Genomic DNA, 23424 nt, shown 5'->3' with positions numbered 1-23424 from the left:
TGTATCTGTGTGTGTGTGTGTGTGTATCTGTGTGTGTGTGTGTGTGTATCTGTGTGTGTGTGTGTGTATGTGTGTATCTGTGTGTGTGTGTGTGAATGTGTGTGTGTGTGTGTGTGTGTGGGTGTGTGTGTGAATGTGTGTGTGTGTGTGTGTGTGTATCTGTGTGTGTGTGTGTGTGTGTGTGTATCTGTGTGTGTGTGTGTGTGTGTATCTGTGTGTGTGTGTGTGTGTGTGTGTGTATCTGTGTGTGTGTGTGTGTGTGTATCTGTGTGTGTGTGTGTGTGTATCTGTGTGTGTGTGTGTGTATGTGTGTATCTGTGTGTGTGTGTGTGAATGTGTGTGTGTGTGTGTGTATCTGTGTGTGTGTGTGTGTGTGTATCTGTGTGTGTGTGTGTGTGTGTGTGTATCTGTGTGTGTGTGTATCTGTGTGTGTGTGTGTGTGTGTGTGTATCTGTGTGTGTGTGTGTGTGTGTGTGTGTATCTGTGTGTGTGTGTGTGTATCTGTGTGTGTGTGTGTATCTGTGTGTCTGTGTGTGTGTGTGTGTGTATCTGTGTGTGTGTGTGTGTGAATGTGTGGGTGTGGGTGTGGGTGTTGGGAGGGGGTGCTAATTCAGTGTACAGGCTTTTGGTGATTTTGGTGGCACTTAAAAGTTTGGGGAACAAGCAGCACAATTTTAACTTTTGTATACATTTTTTACAAGGTGTAATTTAATTAACTAAGATATTTTTCACTAAAAGTCCTTCATCTGAAAAGTACAGAATACTGAATATGAAGCAGATCACATGAATATTCAAAAGGGTGATATTGATGAGAATGGTTAAAGAGACACCGCCAAATATCAGCAAGTTTATTCACTGTATGGGAAATGGGTTAACATTACCATTTTGTTCTAAATGTGGCCATTAAAATCCCAAGGAGGGAAACTTCCACATATCACTGATTATTCACTTGGTAATTTTGGCCGGAAGATCTTCATTCTTTTCAGGGGCCTGGATAAATCAATTGTAACAAGCTGTGCAATTATCATTCTTGCAACTGACTGCTTGTGGCAGATTTAAATTCCATTTTGCAAAGGAGCCAAAAACTGTCCTTTGCCTCCTAAGCTCTGAAGCCAGAAAGCAGCTGAAAGTGGCCACTGCTTTGTTCTTGAATGGAGCTAATTGCAGAGTTGTCTGCAGGAGGGCGGGCACTAGGCAGTCGGGGTGTAAATAAGGACAATGAGAGCTCCTTTTAAACAGACATGACTTCTAAAAAAGGCAACAGAGCTGCAGAGTTTAATTACTCTCACAGGAATTGTTACATTACAGAGACCTGACCTTTTTTTTTCCCCCCTCACAATTCAGTTCAACAAACATGACAATTCTCTGTCATAAGAATATTCTAATTTTAACTTTCTACAGATGGTTTGGTAAGAATGGGAAGTTTAATTCCTCCCTTCTTTCCTCACAAGATTTATTTTAATCCTGCATCACCATCAGTTTAAAATAATTTGCATAGTATTGGAATGTGTATGTTCCTACACCTTCTTAAAAATCATTATTTTTTAATTCTTAAAATTCAACCAAGCAGCCATTTAGTAAACCCTATCTATATACAGGGGTGGGCAAAAGTAGGTTTGCAGCTGTGAGTACATTGTGGATGAAAACAGGCCACATGCTAACCTGACAAGCTCAGGGAAGGCCTGCATGGCGGCCTTGCAAGCTCAGAGACCTAACGTAACCACAAGGATGGTCTAAAGTTAAAACTTTAACTAAAAGCAGTTTATGGTGGGTAGTCATGTCCTAGGCCGGTATCTTCCCTGACAAAGGTCAATCTTTACCTTAACTGAGCCTGTCTATTGTCTTTTTGCATCTACAATAACATATTGTTGGAAAGTCTAATTATTTTTCCTTTTTCCAGACCCCTCAAGGCACAGGCACCACTCTGCGGAGACACAAATCCCCTCATTGTTACTGAGTAAATTGTTGACTGTTACCTATCTGCACCCACCAATGCAAAAGGAGTATGTGTCTGTCATTGTACTTTTTATCCAATTGGTTTCCTTGCTTTGCTTTCTCCTTCCTCCCTCATCTATCACCAAGGGATTTCATGTAACCCACTTACATCTCTTTTGACTGTTAACATATAAAACAAGGTACAGAACTGCCATTCTCCAGAGCATGATCTCAATCCGTTGAGATTCTGCTTCCTGGCATTTGTCGGCAGTTTGGCTCAAATAAACTCCCCCCCAAAATTCTTCAAAGGTCTGAACGTTCCTTATGCTGACAACACGAAACACAGAGTTGATTCCTGTATTAATGATTGCATTACGTATTTGCATTACAACTGTAAACCTACTTTTGCCCACCCCATTCTTGCTTACTGCTTATATCTGCTTATATCCACTGTTCTCATTTTATAGTTCAGGAAATGGAGGTGAGGTTACTTGGACAAGGTCACACACCCACTAATGATGGTGGAGCCATCATTTAAATCAAGCCCACCTCCAGAATCCTTTCCTGTCAGCACAATTTGGAAAGCAAAAATGTTGCCTGCCTCCAGGAAACATGGCTAAACTGCTGGCTAAACCGCTGTAGGAATGCTGGCTGCGCGCATGCACACGTGTGTGTGTGTGTGTGTGTGTGTGTGTGTGTGTGTGTGTGTGTGTACTGGGAGGGGATGGACGGTGGTGATAGCAAAGAAGCACCTCAGATGAGCTGGCCTGTGCTCTGGGCACTTTCATATTATGGTCCAAGATCAAGTGATGGAGCTTTCTCTGAGACCTGAGGGCAGATGACTGCTTTTAGATGCGCCTTCTTATTCTGATTTATTTTTATTCTTCTGGGTCAGTCTTCTGACCCTGGCCACCTTGCATTACCTCACTGATTCCTGTCCTCTCTATTTTATTGTTATGTTTTTTCTCTCTATTATCCACATTGTACAAGTCATTGTACTCTGTTTGTTTGTTTTCGGAATGACACATCTCTGTTCAGAGTCATTGTCCTCAAATGACTTACTTGGCAGGAACGGCCAAGCCGTGTGCCAGAATGTTTTCTAATCCACAAAGTCCCTCCATGAAGATAAAAATCGTATCATTTTCTGTTCATTGAAATTAATCAGCAATTCTTTTTTTTTCCTTTTTATAGCCAGACCCTGTTTAGCCATGCCTAGAATTCTGTATAGTATATAGACTTGGGATTTTAAAATCAAGTGGGCTACACAGGGGCCAGGTGCTAAAGAAAAAATAGAGGTAGGCGAGTCACTTTTCTAATTTGTGGTCTGTCTCTCTCCCTTTCTTCATCTCCCTCCCTTCTTCCCCCCACCCCCTTTATTTTTTTCCTGGAAGGACAGTATCACAGTTCAAGTTCTGGAAGGGGGACACACTCTGAGATGGAGATTTACATGCATCATGTTTACTGGGGAGTGCTCTCAGGTCAACACCTGTAGGGAAAGGGCAGCAGAGTCCTTAAAGCAGGATTGGGAAGAAGGTGGGTGTGATGCTATCACAACAGACATCTCAGCTGATCCCACACGGAGGGCTGGAGCCAGGAGGACCCTCCAGAATGGTCTCAAGTGGAGGCAAGGAAGGTGAGCCTTTCTACCGTATCGAATCACTGAGGTTGCCCCACAGATGAAGTGTATCTATTCAAACAAAGGGGATTGAGGGCATTCAGTAATCATCTGAAAGTAAGGAGACACACCCACCAAACTCTGGGTGCTTGGAGGAGTGAGTGCTCAGTCCTGGGAGCCGAGGGAACCTGGGGGGCACACCACAGTAGCCACTCCAGTTTTTGTTTAGTTTTTTTTCCAAAAATATTTTTCTTGATTTCAGAGAGGGAGAGAGAGAGAGAAACATCAATGATGAGAGAGAATCATTGATCAGCCGCTTCCTGCACGCCCCCTACTAGGGATCGAGCCCGAAACCCAGGCATGTGCCTTGTCTGGGAATCAAACTGTGACCTCCTAGTCCACAAGTCCACACTCAACTACTGACCCACACTGCCCGGGCTTGTTTCGTTTCTTAATTATGAAACACTTCAGTCATACAAATGGAGAATAGCATAACAAACACACGCATACCCTAAATCTGTCTTAGGAAATAGAACATTACAAATTCAGCTGAATTATATCCAGCAAAAATGAAATGCTTTGCCCAAACCCACTTCTCCCCCTCACTCAAGAAGTAACTGCCATTCTAAGCTTGATGTTTCTCTTTCCAGGTAAGGTGACCAGTTGTCATGGTGTGCCTGGAACTGGGGGGTTCCTCCAGACAGGGAACTTTAGTGGTAAAATAATGAAAGTTTGAGGCAAACCAGGAAGGTTGGTCATCCTATCAGGCGTGTTTTATACTTTTTTAAAAATCTATCTCAATTCACAAATAATATATTGTATTCTATTCTATAGTTAAACTTTACATAAATGGGATCAGGCTGCATTATCATTCTACAACTTGCTTATTTTTTTAAATATACATTTCTTTATTGATTTCAGAGAGGAAGGAAGAGGGAGAGAGAGATAGAAACATCAATGATGAGAGAGAATCATTGATCAGCTGCCTCCTGCATGTCCCCTGCTGGGGATCAAGCCCGCAACACAGGCATGTGCCCTTGGCCAGAATCAAACCTGGGACCCTTCAGTCCACAGGCCGACTCTCTATTCACTGAGCAAAACTGGCCAGGGCCAAGTTGCTTATTTTTAAGCTCAATATAATTTTATGAGGTTGAGTCACATGGGTAATTACAGCTCAAGTCCATTCGTTTTCATAGCTCCAGAAGATTCCACTGCTGAGACACAATCACGCTTTATTTATCCATTGTGCTGCTGATGGGGCATTGGGGTTGTTTCTAGCTGCCCATTTCGAGTCCTGCAATTAGCATTATTGTGTCTGTCTCCATGCACATGTTCGAGCGCTTTTCTATGTGAGAGGAGAGCTGCTGGGCTCTCTCAGACACACAACGTCACCTTTACTAGGTAACTGGTAAACTGCTCTCCAGAGTCTACTAATTTCCCTCCCATGGGCTTTGTTCTGGGGGGTTGCTGTTGCTACACATTTTACCAGAGTTTGATATTAATCAGAATTTAAAAATCTATGGGATGTTGAAATCTAAGGGATGTGAAACTTTCCTTTTAAATAAAAATCTACTGTTTGTACTGTTCCCTACTGATTTTTATGTGTATTAAAATGTAAATATTCTCCAGATGTTGGTTCTGCAGGAGAATGCTTTTGTTCTCCCTGTGAAATCCTTGAGGACAGACCCCCGGTCTAATTATTTTGGGGAACCCAGAAACCATCACAAAGCTTGCCATAGAGCAGTCAGTACGTGCTTGTTCACTTGGTGAATGATCCAATTCATTAAGTGTCCTATCTCTTGCTAGTGTTTGCTTTCTTACATACTTATGGAGGACCTAATAGTCATTCACTTACTCAACAACTGTTTGCCAAGTACCCATCATACTCCAAGCACTGCTCTATGTGGGGGATAGCAGTGAACAAATTAGACAAAAATCCTTGTCTTATAATCTATTGTTATGTACTTAGCTCCAAGCTACAGGAGATGAATATACAGCGGATCACTTGGGCATGAAGTGGTCAGAGAAGGCTGTGTGCGGGAGATGAGGCTTAAGCCAGCCTGGGAGGAGTGTGCACTGAGATTTCTAGAGAGAAAGGCTCAAGGGAGCTGAGATGGAAGAGAATGCAGTGTTTGTGTAACACTGAAGAGGGGTAGGGAGATTTTAAAGTTTGAGCCAAGGAGTAGACTCAATGAAGAGCCTTGGAAGAAAATTCTAAAATTCATATTTGTGGAGTAAGAAGCACTGACTCTCAAGTTTTGAAGCAAACAAGCAACATGGCAAAGGAAGGATCTGCTCAAGGAAGTGTGGTCTGGTTGTGGCCTGCAGAATGTGTTCATGTGAAAAGTCTGGAATCTGAGTTCAAACAGAGGCTGCTGCAAAAAGCCAGAGGCCCAGGAGCCTCCTAGACTCCCTTTACACACACACACACACACACACACACACACACACACACACCCCTACCTGCATCCAGGGGGTGGCCAAGTGACATCAATCCTGTCTCCTCCGTAGCTGCTGGAGTCACAGTGCTGGTAGATGACTTCCCTAAAAGGCAAGTCCAATCATGTCAGTCCTCTGCTTACATCCATCAGCCGCCTCCGTACGCCTCATACTAAAACCCAAGTTCCACAGGTTCACCGGGCCCCACAGGTCCTGGGTTTGCCCACCTGTTCCCACACCCTCAGAACTCTGCATTCCAAACTGGGAATGATGTTTCACGTCTCCGTACCTCAGCATCCTCCACTCTTACTGCTCACAACAGGTTTCCCCGGGTGGCTGGAAACTCGCGTTCTTTCAAGGTCCAGCGACGGCATCCGCTTCTTGGAGAAGCCTTTCCTGGACACTTGGAGCGGTCACCACTCACCCCCAGTGCACACCTTCATGCTTCCATCACACTGCGTTTGTAGTTATGCGTACAAGTTTGTGCTCTCTGCTAAAGAGCAGGCTTTTTGACAGCACAATCTAGATCAAACCATGTGCATAGGTAGCACTTTCATTAGACTGGAAGCTCCATAAGAGCTTGACTCATCTCTATTTGTTCACCATTATGCAAAGCTGAGCACATAAAGGCAATTAATAAATCTTTGTTGAATTTGTGGAAGATAGCAAGTACTTAATACATGTGGAATGGATGAATGGATGGATGGATGGATGGATGGATGGATGGATGGATGGATGGATGGAGTTGCAAATGTTAGGTCATGGAAGGGGAGTTGGACTAAAATTTCCAACTACCGAGGGATTGAAACTTTTTGACCCACTTCTTGTTGGTTAAAACATTGTGAAGCTAGCCATCTGCAGGAACCCAGTTTAGGTAATACGGTGTCCCCTTTGTGACATGCCTAATATTGTATGGCTCACAGTCAGGCCTTTAGTTGGTACATCTGCATTGTAAGATGATGATATCATTTATTACAGGACAAGTATCCTGTTTGTGACTCAAGAACTGGAAGTATCAAGGGACTTAGTAACTCTCAATCTCACCCCCTGAAAGATACAAATTCTTCCGGTTTAGGTGTACTGCCCTCACAGAGGCATGTTCCTTCTTAGCCAATACTCCTTTCGTGTGCATATTCCATCAACATCATTTGCAAGTGAGGTCAAGCCATTTAACTTCAAACAAACCCCGCCAGAGCATATGACCTTGAGATTTAAAGCCACAGAGTGAGGACAAAGTGGACGACCATTTTATGTACTTCCTGGACGCCACAGATCTTTTTTCAGACCAAAAGTCATTACATGGGTTGCTCTCCTGCAACTTCAAAGGAAAGGGGAAACATGAGAATGGCCCAACAGATGATTTGTAGTGGCATGCTCCAAAACCTCAGCATAGTAGGTTCTCGCTGGAATGAGTGAATGAATGCAAGCATGAATGAGTGAATGTTCACTCCTGAGTTGTGTTATATCAACGCTTGCAACCATACAAAACTTGGGTGGGGGTTAGGGGGTGGGGAGCAACTCTTTTCTAAATTTGTGCTTTTTATTCTTTAAGTATATTTTTATTGATTTCAGAGAGGAAGGGAGAGAGAGAGATAAACATCCATGATGAGAGAGAATCATAGATCGGCTGCCTCCTGCACGCCCCCCCAGTAGGGATTGAGCACGCAACCCGGGCATGTGCCCTGACGTAGAATCGAACGGTAACCTCCTGGTTCATGGGCTGATGCTCAACCACTGAGCTACGCCAGCTGGGCCTCTGTAACATTTTTTTTTTTACCAAATTATTCTCATATCAAAACCTATTACGTAAAGTTACAACTACTTAGCATCTCTTTCAAGTTCCTTCATTATAGACTCAACCTTCCTACTTCCCCTCTTCTCCCAATTTTTCCTAGCAACTGGGAGAACTCATCTAACCCGCAGGACAACTACCTGGACTTACCTGCTGCTCAGAGGTTGGTTTACTCTGCAGCTAATAGGCTCTATCAACACATTCCCTGGCCTAGGAGTTTCCTTATCTGTTCAATGCGAAGAAGGAACCAGGTAGCAGCAGGACTGTGCTAATCTAAGTCTAAATGTTATGCTCTGAGTATGCTCTCACAACCCTGAAAATAAATATTTTAAAGCAAAAACCTGGATAGTAAGTGGGGAAATTTTTAACTTTTTCTTCTGTACAACTGCAGCATTCTCTGTTGTGTGGCTGTAACAAAAGAGATCTGTATCTTTAAGGACATTCTCATCACCTCCCTTCTCCTCTCTTCTCTACTCCTCTCCAAACTAAGGTCACGTTTGCAGGCTTCTTCAAACTCTACCATGACATTGTTGCAGGAAAAACCCTTTGACAGCAGGTGGATCAACAATAATAAACCAGAGGTTCACTTTACCCACACTGATGCTTATTTCCATCAGTAAAAGGATATTTCCCTTCCTTTCTTCCACAAACATTTAGACATTAAGCGCAGAAGATGCAATCGTGAACAAGTGAGACACGGGAGTACCCATCTGAAGTTTGGTGAGGGATTTAGATAAGTAAATGGGAACTAGTCTAGATGCAATGCAAGGACAGGAAAAATGTCAGCTGGGAAGAAAGTACACTGGAGGCATCCAACCCAGGCTTGGAGGGACTGGAAGTTCCCACTGTGAGCTGGGTGAAGGTGTGGGGGAAAGAGAAGGTCAAGTCAAAAGAATAGTGACTCTCCTGCTAGAATGTCCTCTGAAGGCTCCAGACTATCGCTTCTTAAGGTGCCCTTTGAGCTTCATTGATTTCAAAGGCTCTCATTCTCAGCAGTGTTGATTTTTTTAACCTGTAAGGATACCTGGGACTTCATGAACTTCAAAAATGGTTTTTGCTGATGCTTAATATAAATGGAAACTACTGCAAATTGCCAAAGGCACTTACTTTCACCTTATCTCAGTGCTTAGGATTAAAATTGTAAATGTCATGTTTCAGCCTCCCAATGTGTGCCACAGTTTGGCCTATTCTTCCCCGGCTGCTAATTGGGCTCCCGTGCAACTAGCATGTGCAATGAATTATTGGAGGGACCAGCATGACATAACTTTTACCACATTTTCAGGGCTGTGTGAGAGAAATTTATTTATTCCTTTTACAAGAAGCATAGAAACCTGCTCACTTATTTTTAAACTAGAGACTCGGTGCATGAAATTTGTGCACTGGGGGGGGGGGGACCTTCAGCCTAGCCTGCTCCCTCTTGCAGTCCGGGAGCCCTTGGGAGATGTCCGACTGATGGCTTAGGCCCACAGTCTGACATCCTTAGTGCTGCCGCAGAGGCAGGAGAGGCTCCTGCCACCACCGCTGCACTCACCAGCTGTGAGCCCGGCTTCTGGGCTGTGGGAGCGCACTGACCACCAGGGGGCAACTCCTGCATTGAGCGTCTGCCCCTTGGTGGTCAGTGCGTGTCATAGCGATCAGATGTTCTGCCTCTCAGGCGATTTGCATATTAGCCTTTTATTGTATAGGATGGTTTTTAAAACAGAAGTTCTAGGGCCACCTACAGTCATAATCTTTTACCAATATCTATTTCCATTGCCCTGTCAGAAAATTATCTTAATTGCTAATATAATTATTTCATGCTAGATTTATTTTTCTCTCGTCATTTATCATCCAGCAAAATTTACAGAGGATTTGATTCAGCAATTCATTACTCCAGGTGGCTCAGTTGGTTGGAGCATCATCCCATACACCAAAAGGTTATGGGTTTGATTCCCACTCAGGGCACATGCCTAGGTTGTGGGTTCGATCCCCGGTCAGGGTGCATACAGAAGCAACTTATTGATATGTCTCTCTCTCTCTCCCTCTCTCTCTCCAATTAAAAACACACACATAGCCTCAGGTGAGAATGTAAAAAAATATAAGAATACACTAATCCCTAAATATATTCAAGCTTAGAAGATTTAAAATAAAGGGTAATTAAAAACAGTTAAATCAAGACTTTTCTCAGAAGAAATAAAGAAAAGGCAGAATGGATTTTCTTAAAATGAAAATCCTATTTTCTTTATCACATCATCCTAAAAACAAACCAAGTTTGTGGAAAAGCATAAATAGGTATAAATAAATATATCCTTTAAATAAAATTCAATTAGTCAATCTAGAATTTTTATATTTATTCTTGACTTTCTTGAGAATTAGTTTTCTCATCTACAAAAAGAGAGTTCATTCATTTGTTCACAAATATTTACTGAATGCTTAGTATGTGCCAGGCATTGGTTTAGGCTTTGGGAACACAGTGGTAAATAAAACAGGTGCAGTTCCTGTCTTTATGGTGCTTATACTCCAAGGAAGATCATTCTTACTATCCCATAGAATTGTTCAGAACACTGGATGTTATTGTAATTAAGTGTTTTGTGAGTTGCAAAGTGCTATATAAACCCAAGGTTCTTGAATGTGATGACTGTCTTATTCCTCTTTTTATCTCCTGTAATTCAGTAAGTTTTAGTAAATGGTGATTTGAGTACAGTGTTTCAACACTGCAACATTTGACCACTAGAGGTCCTTGACAGATACCCAACTCTAATCCATTCTACCTATTATATTCATTCATTCCAATATAACTTGTGAGATAGTTTAGCAAAAAACACTTAAGAAAGTTGGTCCTATTAAATGAAAAGGTGTTAATTATAGTAGGTAATACATGTTATGTGCCCACAAATCACACAATTATTAGTGTGCTGTTCCTGGCCGAATACAGAAAATTAAGAAATGTTGTATGTTAATACTTTATCACTACAGTCTCTCAAAACAAACCCCTTCATCACCATACATGATTGTTTCAAACTAAATCAAGGCCTACATAATTTTTAATGGCTTCATGATCTTCTATCTTGTGGTCATATCAATATTAATGATGTGCTATGATTAACACATTATAGCTAAATCTTTGTGTGTATTATCTCTTCAAGATCAAGTCTTATTGTGCTTTTCTACAAGAATAGTATATCTATAAAAAACAGCTTAAATTTAATAAAACATGTCTTCATATTTCTAGATTTACTGAAAAAAATTGTTAATATTTTCCTATTACCCAAAATTTCATAAAATAAGTTTAAAAATTTTACATTCTCAAATGGTTAGAAAATTTTAATAAATATTTTGCCTACGTACTGTTTTGCTTTTTCCTTTTTTCTTTTTTTGGTGCCGGGAGCCGGTCCATGCTTGTTGTTTCAAGGGACCTGGCATATATGGCATACTGTTCTTAATACGTTTGCTCACCTTCTTGGCACTATGTGTTTTAACCAAGGTCACCTCTCTGAGAAAGGTTGTTTCCCCAGGTAGGGATTTTCCCCTGAAGTTAAGGAGGGAATAAAACCTCTTAACTAAGTGCCAGGCGGGTAATTAATCACTTTAACTATGAACAATCATGCTTAAGCTACATAATCTTTACTCCCTGGAATGGAGATAAGAAACGCCCTAACCTTTGGAATAGAGATTGATAGGATTGGAATCAACTGGTATAAATACAGATGTAACAAGACAGAACTTAGAAGACAGAACCTACACAGAACCTAGAGACAGAAGAACTTCGCTGGAGAGAACATGGCAAAGATCCTGGACAGGACCTGGCTACAGAACTTGGTTGGAGAACCTAGCCAGAACCTGGCTGAAGAACCTGGCTACAGAATCTGGTGACCGAACCTGGCTGGGGAACCTGGCTGGAGAACCTAGCAAGAGAACATGGACACAGAACCTGGCTGGAGATCCTAACCAGAACTTCGCTGGAGATCCTGAACAGAACTTGGCTGGAGATCCAGACCAGAACTTGGCTGGAGATTCTGGCTAGAGATCGTGGCTAGGCTGCTGATCAACTGAACGCTGTCTCCGTGTCATTCCTTCTTCGCTGACTCCGTCTACACCTTTGGGAACCCCTGGACCTGCTGGGGTTGGACCCCAGCATATTTTGCCTACGTACTGTTTTGCTTTTTCCTTTTTTCTTTTTTTGGAAACATCACAAGGAGTACGTAGTGAATTAACTGCTTTTTATAACTGCTCTGGTCATGAACATAGGAAAAATATAGTATTTCAAGACTGTTCTCACTGTACTGAACTTACATTAAAACAGACTTATAGAAATTGAAAATTCCTACTATCAGTAGCTTTCTGTGAATATAATAATTGTGTGATCTATAGAATTCTGCTTTAAGAACTGATAAATTAACTCAGAGATTAATAAATATGAGTCTAGCCATACTGAGGCAAACTTTTAACAAATACAGCAACTTGGGGATCAAATACTGTTACTTAATGGTGAAACCTTTTAATCTCCTGGTGCAGTGAAGTAAGTTCCACAAGTATAAGGAGGGCATTTTAAATAGCAATAAAATTAAAACTATTCTCAAATTTATGAATGCTTCATATATGCAATTTCTCACATGAACCAAGTGATCAGAACACACAAAGAAAACAAACTGAGAACTTGGTATATACACTTACTTTTAATACTTGAGAAAATATAAATCTGATACAAAAACTGCTGGCACAGGAAAGCATTACACAAATTTATATTCAAATAGAGTCAGTATGTGAACCCAGATGTAAGAATGTATCAGAACATCATAACAGCCTGCTATGGAAGCCTTTTAAAGAAGTAATAGACTTTAAAATCACAGAGATAAATAGACTGCAGAAGGAACAATAATTTTCTTTGCTCAAAAAATCTCCCTCATCCATTAAGAACTGTAAACTCACTGTGGGAGGAAAGTTAGAGGAAATCTAATTTATCAAGGCATTTTGAAGATATAAGCCTTAAACACCTAGTGTAAGGCCAAACAATGTAAAAACAATCAGAATTTCATGTTCCTCTGAAGATTAATTGGATATATTAGTCATGTTAACATAGCAAAAAAAACCCTATTCCATTCTTTTTTGAAAGTACACATTTCTTCTTCTAGTTACTTCAGTAATTTAAGCTTAATATTAACTTATTAAATATTAAACACAAAACTGCTTTTATAATCTTGCACTATTATTAAAAAGAAATAAAAACTTCTTTCCAACTTCAGCAATATATTTTTTTAATTGTGAAAATGATAGAGACTCTAGCCCTTCTTTAACAGCATTTGAAAATAAATTTGAAGAAAGTATCTTTCAGGTATTATTTCAAAAAACCTTTATTTTAGGGTATAATTCATACAACATGACTATAAATGGAGAAATTCCCTACTAATGAAAAATAAGGCAATTTACAAATGAATTTCCAATTTAAAAAAACACACATAATTCTTGGAATTTATGCGAGGTGTCTGGGATACTCATATTCCCGAAGACTCTCAACACAAAAGTTCACATATTGTAAAATTTACTTAGACTCATAACTTGGCTATAATATCATTTATTATTTTTTTTAATTCTAGAAGTTACTTATATAGAAGTATTGTTTCCTCTTACAAGGAAATAAACTCCTTCTTCTTCTTTGAAAGGTAAAATTCTTCCTCTTTGAAAGATGCATTAAATATTACCGATCATTAAAAATGGAAGCTGCTATCATTTCTTGAACATTGACTTCACCTTCCAAAGATGTAGATGTTATCTCTCAATGCCCAGATCAACAGGAGAACTAAGCCAAATATTTGGTGACTGTCTCTTTTTTGAAGAAAAGCATTAATTATCCCCAAAACTAGCTTGCATATATTTTTTATTTTAACTATATGCCTCAGACAAAAGGTCTCTTAGTGTTATACAGTCTTCTTACTTTTTAATCTATACAGCATTAGTAGTCAGCTTAAGATGCTTATTCTCTGATTGCACATTTGTGTAAACCATTATTTTTTCCTTAGAAAACACATGACAGTTTAAAATAGAGAAACACAAACCTCAATATTGAATATAATAACTGATAATACTGTAAAGTTATCAAAAATACCCCTAAAACTTCTGAAAGTACATTAATGTTTTAAATATTCACAATCTCTTAAAAAGCAATTTACAACATCATCTTAGATTGATGAAGTCTCTGTGGTAATACATGATATATTCCTTGGAGAATCTGACTACAGAGCAGGAAATGTTGCATATAAACTGTTACTTGTTATTGCAAAACTGAAGGCAGCATGATTTATAAAAGAAAATTAATGTAGTTGGAAGAATCTAATTAAAACTGGCACTATGCCTTCTAAAGAAAAATAACCACATGAAAGAATTTTTATGTAGCACCATTCTAAGCTTCTTTATTGCCTTAACTTTAAGACTGTTAAAATGTAATTCTGATGTTATATTAATGTAAAAATTCATATCTGCACTGGTAGGAAATTACGTTATTAAAAATATTTTCAATATGCTAAAAGCTACTAAATCAGTTTCCCCTTTCCCATTGCACAACATCCATCTAAAATGAAATGCATAAATTCTTATAAATAATAAAAACTTAGATTTTACTAAATTTCTGTTGACCTTTCAATACCTTGTTTCTTTTTTTAAACCAAAAATACTGGTAACAAAATATTACCAATGTTAATAAGTCGGTTAAAAAATAGTTCCCACTGGACCAGAGTGGCTCAGTGGTTGAGCATTGACCTATGAACCAGGAGGTCATGAGTTCAATAGCCAATCAGGGCACATGCCTGGGTTACAGGCTCAATCCCAGGTGGGGGGCGTGCAGCAGGCAGCTAATCAATGATTCTCTCTCATCATTGATGTTTTTATCTGTCTTTCCCTCTCCCTTCCTCTCTGAAATCAGTAATATATATATATATATATATATATATATATATATATATATATATATATCAGTTCCCTCTGATTTGGGAAGCTTAAAAAAAAAGTAGTAAGAATTCACCAAACCCAGAATAACACCAACCCAATGAGCAGCAGCCATTGGTACTTAGTGCTATTTGACCAGACAATCCTGATCAGAAAATAAAGTTAGGTGCCTTTTGAAAGACAAGTGCCAAACTGTTGCTATTTTACTAAAATGCAGCAGCTAATATTAAAAGCACCACCATTGCTACTAGCAGATATGCAACCTCTCTATAAAAATATAAACCTATACTTAATATTTAAAAATATAGCAACCGTAGTAATAGCTCTAGTAGTGTTATTTGACTTTACAGTCCCCTTAAAGGGCAGACATTAACAAAGATTCTATTATTCATATGAACCTTGTGGCAATTTTACAGCTGCCTGCCTCAAGATATGGAGACCTCAGCTCTGGAATTCTGATGAGCCCTCTCCTCACCACCCCTAGCTCCATCCCAACCTGCACCCCCATGCTACTGTACTTAATGTCTGAACCAATTTGGACAAGCACAGACAGAACCTTTTAACTTGTGAAGCTAACACATTCACTCTCTTCTTTTTCTGTGTGTTTTTTTTTTAAATGGCACATTTGTATTTATTTCCTAGGTTTCTTACTTCCAGTCATGACAAAATAGTGATCATCATCTTCCTTTTTCTTTGCAGTAGGCTTTTTATCCCCACTCACTGCTTCCTTAACAGATGAGGGTGGTTTCCTGGTGGGAGCTGGGGCTTTGCCACCTTTGGGAGGCCCTCTGGCTGAATGCGGGCCCCTGGTGGCAGTCTGCGCTGCCTTTGACACCGCGTGTGCTTTGGCAGAAGACTGAGGAAGACTCACGACGGAGAGCGGGGTGCGACCAGGGGACTTGGAGGAGCCGGGTCCTGTCTTCTGAGGCTGCTTTTTGGCAAATGAAACTACCTTCTTATCTTTCGATTCCTGTGCTTCTGCAGGAGTGACTGAGGATACAGAAAGTGGCTGGTTTAAGTTCAAGGCTGACTTAAGTTTCTGTGCTGGCACTGCCCCTGCTTGCAGGGCTCCGTCTGAAGGCGGAGACCGTGTTCCTAGACCTGGAGTTACGGTTTTGGAACTGGGTTTCATCATTTCTGCAGGGGACTGGACAGAAAGAGAAGGTTTAGGTAGCTTCGGACACTTTGATGATGAATTCAAATGTGCAGCTGAGTGACATACTGCATTATCCCTGGAGGATGTATGACTGTGTTTCAGATGCTTTAGCTGCGTTTTCCCTGAACACTTATTTGGCAAAAGTATAGATTCGGGCACATTTCTTGATTTCTGGGCTGAAGTAAACTTGGCCTTCGGAGTGTTGGGTGATGAGATACATTTTCTCAATGACTCAGATCCACAAGGTGCAGTTCTTGGTAAGGCTGGGGAAGAAGTGCTTTTACCTCCTAAAGTTAAAGAAGCAAGTGAAGACGCTGCATTGTTGGAAGGAGCCTGTGGCTTCTTTGCTGTGCCTTTTGAAGATTGGAGTTTGAGATGAGAAGATGCTGCTGGGAGATGTGGCGTTTTTGAACGGACTGACACGGAGCCCGGGTGACCTCCTTTCAGGGAAGGTGCTGGCAGCTTTTCTCTGCTCCTTGGAATACCAACTGGCGTGCCTGGTTTTGATTTTTCTTTCTGAATCATGCTAACTGCTGACATCGGATTCATTTCAGGAGGCTGGGGTGTTCTGGCAGGTGAATCGGGCACATTTTCATTAGAAACGCCTTTTTGAAACGCTAGAATTTTTTGTTCTAGTGTAGCAAACTGTAATATTCGACAGGGGTCATATTTAAGCAAAAATCCTTGAAGAGTATCCCAGCCTCCACCAACACGGACCATGACATGTTTTCCATGAAGCATCTTTCCCGCAAAAGAAAGTGAAAAACAAAGTTGTAAAACCGTAAGGTTCACAGTTACAATTCATTAGTTAGTAGTCACAATTTCTGATGTCTATGATCTATGAAATTCAGATATTTGCCAATAAATTTACTATAAATTGACACTCCTTCTTTGTATTATTGAAGGAATAAATTTAATCCATATCGAATCATGTAACTGACAAACAGTATCCCCCAATTTGTAAAACGGTATTTACACACAACTTGCATCCTAAACAATCCAAATGACTAATATACAAAGTTGCAAGGGCAATCTTGTTCAACAAAGAATTGAATATTGAAGGAAGAAAAGAGAGAAAAGAAAGGAGAAATGGGAATTTACAGGAAAAAAAGCCTCATAAAAAATAAATTATTATGAAAGATAACAATCACTAAAATGTGTACTTCACAATTTAATAAATTACTTTCATATGTATTATATCAATTTAAATCTTCAAAAACTTTGATATAATTTATTACTAGTTCTTTGCAGATGAGAAAATTATGGCTCTGAGCGATTAAGGAAATTGTCCCAAATCACACAGCTTGGCCTGGCCTCCAATACACCAGGCTTCCCCAACCCAAATGGTGCTTTTGTGCAGATAAGATACATCCTGAGTCTGCTAGCGCAGAACAAGCTGGATTTCAGCCCCTTGACCCCCATCCATTAAGCAGGAAAATCTGCACAACTGTATGAGATTGCCCTAAAAATTTCACCTCTAAACCCCATGCTCTGTGACTATCCCTACGTCATACTGCTTTAAAAAGAGAAAGCAAACTCAAAGAAAGTACACGTAGGTGTTTCTGCGTGTTGGGGGTCAGGGGAAGTAATGATAATATATAAAGTAAAAGAAAATATGGATGTCAAAATTATTTTTAAATACTTTTCTATTCTATTCCTAAGTTGGGAATAAAACAGCTCTTTTATCTGAAATAGACAGAATGCTGAACAGTGAAACTTCAATCTCCTCAGCAAAGGAGATGATCAGTTGCAGACTGCAGATGGGACAAAGGAAGGAAATGAACGTGTATATCAGCATATTGGTATATATACTGATGCTGTGTCGATGTAAAAAGGTCTTATACTTAACACACAATGTGTATATTACTACAAATAGCAATGTTTCTATTTTCTTTTCTTATTACATTTAATCAGATTAGATGTGTTGATTTTTTCTTATGATGATGAAAACTGATTCCTTTTTAGAAAATCTGAAAAATGGAATAAGTTACCTGAGATATACAAACATTTCCCTTCAATTATATTCGATGTCAGAATAGTCTCCTATAGTTAGCAGTTTGTTGTGTTAAAGATGTTAACCTAAATTCATTATATATTCATGAAAGCCATTTTTTTGTACAGTGAAATTCTTTCATTAATAACATCAATTTTTTTAAAAGTAAGAGCAGAATAAAAGATTGGTTAAGCAATAAATCCAATTTAAAAACAAGATCTGTATGTAGATAGAATTAAATTGTGGACTTACTCTTATAAAGAGTATTTTATCTCCTAGTCGGTACCGTCCTTCAGATAAGTATTCAATAGAAAACCGATGAGAACAACTGCAAGGGGGATCTTCAGCAATGTGTGTAACCTGAGATTAAAAATAAGTAACAGCTAGTGCTTGTGACAGAAAGTATTTTGTTCAACACTAAAATGCATGGTTATTTGATAGCTGGGAAAGTCAAACTCAAAGATAAAAGTTTAAAGACAATTCAACTTTTAACTATCTCTTCTCCTTCACTGGTTGACAAGTACTGAGATTCCAGGGGTGGGCAAACTTTTTGACTCAAGGGCCACAATGGGTTCTTAAACTGGACCGGAGGGCCGGAACAAAAGCATGGATGGAGTGTTTGTGTGAACTAATATAAATTCAAAGTAAACATCATTACATAAAAGGGTACGGTCTTTTTTTTTTTTTTAGTTTTATTCATTTCAAACGGGCTGGATCCGGCCCGCGGGCCGTAGTTTGCCCATGGCTGGACTATCTACATCTATCCCAAAGTTACTTTTAAAATAGGCAGAGACATTTATATCTATCCACCCAAGATTGGGTAAAATTCTTAAAAAATGCAATGCAAGAGGCATTTTCTAAAAGTGCTCACTTTGTTTCAATAATCTGCTAAGGAGATGAGAGTCGGGGAGAAAACCCTACTTCCACCCCTCAAGAAGCTTACAAAATTTTTAATTGCAGCAAATATCTATGAAATGATAACTAGAATATAAAAAACACTATAGACTTTTATTACATTAAACAACACTTTCCAAATGTCTATTAGTAATGACTTGTTATTTCCTTAAAATTTTGTAAATTAAGCACTTTCATAAAGTACTAGAATCCAAAAAGACCACAAAATCTAAGCAACAGCTGAAGCAGAAACAATGTTTGATACTCAGCTCACCTCCATTCCTTGTCATACTGTAGTCATTGCAGAAGGCAAGTGCAATTCTATTAACTTCTACGTAATGATAAACAGCTAAAGTTAAGAAGACTTTCCAGTTGAGACTCGCCATCTTACATATATTCTGTCACGGGGAGCGTCCAGAAAATCCCCACAACTTTCCGCCACCTATCTTCTCCAAGTACCAGTGTACCCTTTACTTAGACACCTAGGTAGCCCAGAAGTCTCTCTCCTTGTCAGAATTAGAATTCCTGCCAATCCTACCTTCTAAATAGAAAAATACCTGTGCTCCTTTTGCCTTATTTCCACTATTACTGCTCGAGTTCAGGTTCTCATCATCCTGTGCCTGGATTATTACAATAAACCAACATAACTTCTGCATGGCCATGGGAGTAATCCTTATCATTTACAAATCAGATGATAACACTACTATGTTAAAAAAAAAAAAAAAAAGAAAAGAAAAGAAAAGAAAGAAAAGGACCAATGAATTCTTATGGCCCATAGTACCCTTCATGATGGATTCTAGCTTTTTTGCCCCAACTCCATTCCTCATCTTACACAAGCTACACAAAGTCACCTTTATCATATAGTGCCTTGAACTCACCAGGAGTGGGAATGAGTACTAGTGTATATTCTAAGTAAGAAACATTCTTTTAAACATAGCATCACCTGTGGCAAACTCGAAGACTAACACATCATGGCTGCAAGTGTGGCAGCTACTTACAGCTTCATGCAGCTCTTCATGCTGACAGCACGATTTGGGGATGCTGATGGAATCTTCAGGCCCAGAAGTATTAAGTAAGGTCTCTTCTAACTCAATTTCTTTCTCAAGTTTTACTAATACTGGTGGCTCAACCCCATACCTGAAAAACAATGAGGAGATTTCATCATTCCAGCTGTCTTTCCCAAGCACTTCCTTTGCTATCACAATTGGGCTTATTTTATTTTTAAATGAAGTCTGTATGAGTCTCTTCCACCGATTATTTTACTGGCATATCTGCAAATGCTTTTTAATGTCCCACAGATTGCCAAAATTCAGATGGTAAACTTCACACCAGAGCACATATTTGGATTATTGAATGCTCTCAATATTCAACCAAAGGTTTTAAAAGGCACCTTAAAAATCAGCCTGTGAGTAACGATGGGGCTGAGGTAGGTGGGGAAGATGCAAGGCTCAGCGTTCTATCAGCTCCTCTTTGTGTCCAGAAGACTTGCCTCCCCTTGAACTGCTAAAAGGCGACATGCTCTTACTTTATTCTTAATATAAACATTTTAAGTAACCACTTTTACAGTTTTACACTAAATGAAGGCAAGTTATATGAGCAAGCAGATGTGGACACATGATATAGTTCACACAAACAGAATAAAGAAACAGAAAGAAAAAATAGAAAAAGTTACTTTATTCCAATAAAAATTATTCTTTTATTTATAGAAAATCATGTGCTATCTAAAATAAAGTAGCTTAAAAATACTTAGGACATTGAAATCCTGAAATATTGTGGAATACATACCTTGACACAATTCGACCAATTTCAAGAAGACAAAGATACACTTGTCTTGGATCTTTGTGCAAAACTGTGAAAAAACAAACAAACATATTCTAAGAGATAAAATTAAATAGAGAAATATATTTCTGGCATGGAAGAAGTAAAATAAAAGAATGATGAAGACATTACTTGTTGGGAGACTTTAAAAAGACACTTTTGTCATCTCCACATATTATCATTTTCCATTAATTTTTTTAAAAATGGTTGACAAGAAGAGGATGAAAACTTGCCATGCATCCTTATTTGTATAGCATTTTAATTCTAAAACAACTAAGGGCTTAGCTAACATTAAGTTATTTATAATTCAGACCTCTCAACAGGAGATACATTTGAAGAAATACATCACCTCAGTTTTATTCTAAACTACCTTTAGCACAGGACTATGTGGTAATGGGCTTCTTAAACTCTTCAAAAAAATAGAGGAGGAGGAAGCCCTTCCTAACTCATTCTATGAGGCCAATATCACCTTGACACCAGAGCCAAAAAAAGACACCACAAGAAAAGTAAAGACCAACATCCTAAGGCATTTGACAAAATCCAAGTGAATCTAAAAATCAAGTGGATAAATAATCTGATGAACAGAATTAACTGGTGAATATAATAGAATCAGGGGCATAGAAAGGGAGTGGACTGACAATTCTCGGGGGGAAAGGGGTGTGGGGGTGCGGGAAGAGACTGGAAAAAAATCGTACACCTATGGATGAGGACAGTGGGGTGGAGGACAGTGGGTAAGGGCAGAGCGTGGCGTGAGAACCGGGTGGAGGGGAGCTATGGGGGAAAAAAGAGGAACAACTGTAATAATCTGAACAATAAAGATTTAATTTTTTTTAAAAAAAACTTACTACAAAGCTATACTAAATCAAGACAGTATGTTACTGGTATAAAAATAGACATATAGACCAATGAAATGGAATTGAGCATGCAGAAATAAACCTGTGTGTTTATGTTCAATTGATTTTCAACAAGGGTGCCAAGACAACTAAATAAAAACAAGTTTTGCAATAAATGGTGCTAGGAAAGCTGGATGTCTACATGCAAAAGAATGAATTTAGATCCCTACTTCCACCATATATATAGAAAAACAAAAACAAAACTAAAAATAAATCAAAGGCCTAAATGTAAAAGCTAAAACTATAAAATTCTTAGAAGGAAACCTAGGTAAAAATCTGTGGGACCTGGATGATTAGGCAATGGTTTTTCAGATATGGCACCAAAAGCACAAGCAATCAAAGAAAAGATAAATTGAACATCCAAATTGAAAAGTTATGCATCAAAGGACACTACCAAGAAAGGAAAAGACAACCCAAATTATATTTCTGACAAGGGCCTGGTATCCACAATAAATAAAAATCTCCTACAAGTCAACGAAAGAAGACAAAATTACCCTCGGAATTGAGCCAAATATGTGTATAATATATTTCTCCAAAGAAGATATACAAATGGCCAATAAGTTTAGCAAAAGATAAAAAATATCTTTAGCCATTAGGGAAATGTAAAACACCACAATGAGATACCACTTCACACCCACCAGGATAGGATGGTAATATAATAATATGAAAAAGAAGAGGGGAGGAGGAGGAAGAAAGAATAATAACAAGTATTGATGAAAAGATTAAGAAGTTGGGACCCCTATGCACTCTAGTGGGAATATAAAATGGTATGCCCACTCTGGTAGTTCCTCAAAAAGATAAACATAGTTACCATATAATCCAACAATTCCACTCCTAGGTATGTGCCTGAGAGAATTTAAAACCAATGCTTACCCCAAAAAATTGTACACAAATGTTCATAGCAACATTATTCATTATAACCAAAAAGTAGAACTGTCCATTAGCTGATAATGAATTTTTTAAATGTGGTCTATCCATACAATGGAATATCATTCTGCCATAAACAGATATGAAGTACTGTTACATGCTACAACATAAATAACCATTATGCTAATTAAAGAAGCCTGACACAAAAGGCCACATATTGTATGATTGATTCCATGTATTTGAAATATATAAATCCATAGGGAGGAAAAAAATAGATCGGTGATTGCCACAGGATGAAGGCAGTGAGTAAATAATTGGGCCTAACTGCTAGGTATGGCTTTTTTTTTTGAGTGATGGAAATGTTCTGGAATTAATTAGTGGTGATGGTTGCATGACATAGTGAACATATTAAAAACCACTTAAGGGTAGGTACATTTTGAAGTGATGAATTTTGTTATATGAAGTATATCTTAATATTTTAATGCTATAAAATAGAAGCTTCACATACTTAAAATGGTTATGATTGTACACTTTGTTCTGTATATTTTACCACAATTAAAAAAATTTTAAATTAAAAAGGAAACTACATGCTAAGCCTAAGAGTCCGAAAAGAGATCTTTAAAAAAAATTAAGCAAAACCAAAAAAACCCCTGATTATTAGAACTTGTACTAAATGCACCAATATCATAGTAGTTGTAGATCACCTAACTTTCTTTTCCTGTTCTTAGAGTTAAAAGCTCTAGCAAACTCCTAGACCCTAATAATAGTTATGTGATAAATTGCATATATACTGACTTCCTGAACAGAAATGACATTGTTCTCTGATTTAGAAATAACATCTATTTATACCCCAAACAGAAAGCAATAAAAAGGCCTATGTTTGACTTTAAAATTAATACCCAAAGGATTTATTTTGAAAAATTTATTCAACTTGTTTCTCTGAACACACAGATATACTTTTAAATAGTGTATTTATTTTTTTAATTGCTTTGAGTTCCTAGTAAAATGTAAAAAATGAAGCTGCTCATCTCTCTGAGACCTTTAGAAAGTGAAAACATTAGCTCTTCAGCTCAATGCCTAGGAATGAATTAATGTTATTGGCAG

At 38.6% G+C, this 23424-nt stretch overlaps 1 protein-coding gene across 6 annotated transcripts in view; it reads right to left on the bottom strand.

Annotated features, from left to right (window-relative positions):
• Positions 1-15071: 15071 nt before the first annotated feature.
• Positions 15072-23424, bottom strand: part of GAS2L3 (growth arrest specific 2 like 3) — a 29528-nt gene continuing 21175 nt past the window's right edge. For 5 of the 6 annotated variants that reach the window (XM_036301286.1, XM_036301282.1, XM_036301281.1 and 2 more), the window contains 4 exons: positions 20528-20591; positions 19741-19879; positions 18101-18208; positions 15072-16596 (listed from right to left, as the gene is read on the bottom strand). In XM_036301286.1, coding sequence (XP_036157179.1) covers positions 15331-16596; positions 18101-18208; positions 19741-19879; positions 20528-20591 — 1577 coding nt within the window. In that variant the 3' untranslated portion in view covers positions 15072-15330. The remainder of the gene's footprint in view (positions 16597-18100; positions 18209-19740; positions 19880-20527; positions 20592-23424) is intronic. The other variant, XM_036301284.1, reaches the window with a different exon arrangement.

Source organism: Myotis myotis, unplaced genomic scaffold (assembly GCF_014108235.1).
Source record: "Myotis myotis isolate mMyoMyo1 unplaced genomic scaffold, mMyoMyo1.p scaffold_m19_p_3, whole genome shotgun sequence".
Lineage (NCBI taxonomy): Eukaryota > Metazoa > Chordata > Mammalia > Chiroptera > Vespertilionidae > Myotis > Myotis myotis.
This window is presented reverse-complemented; position numbering and strand designations above follow the sequence as displayed.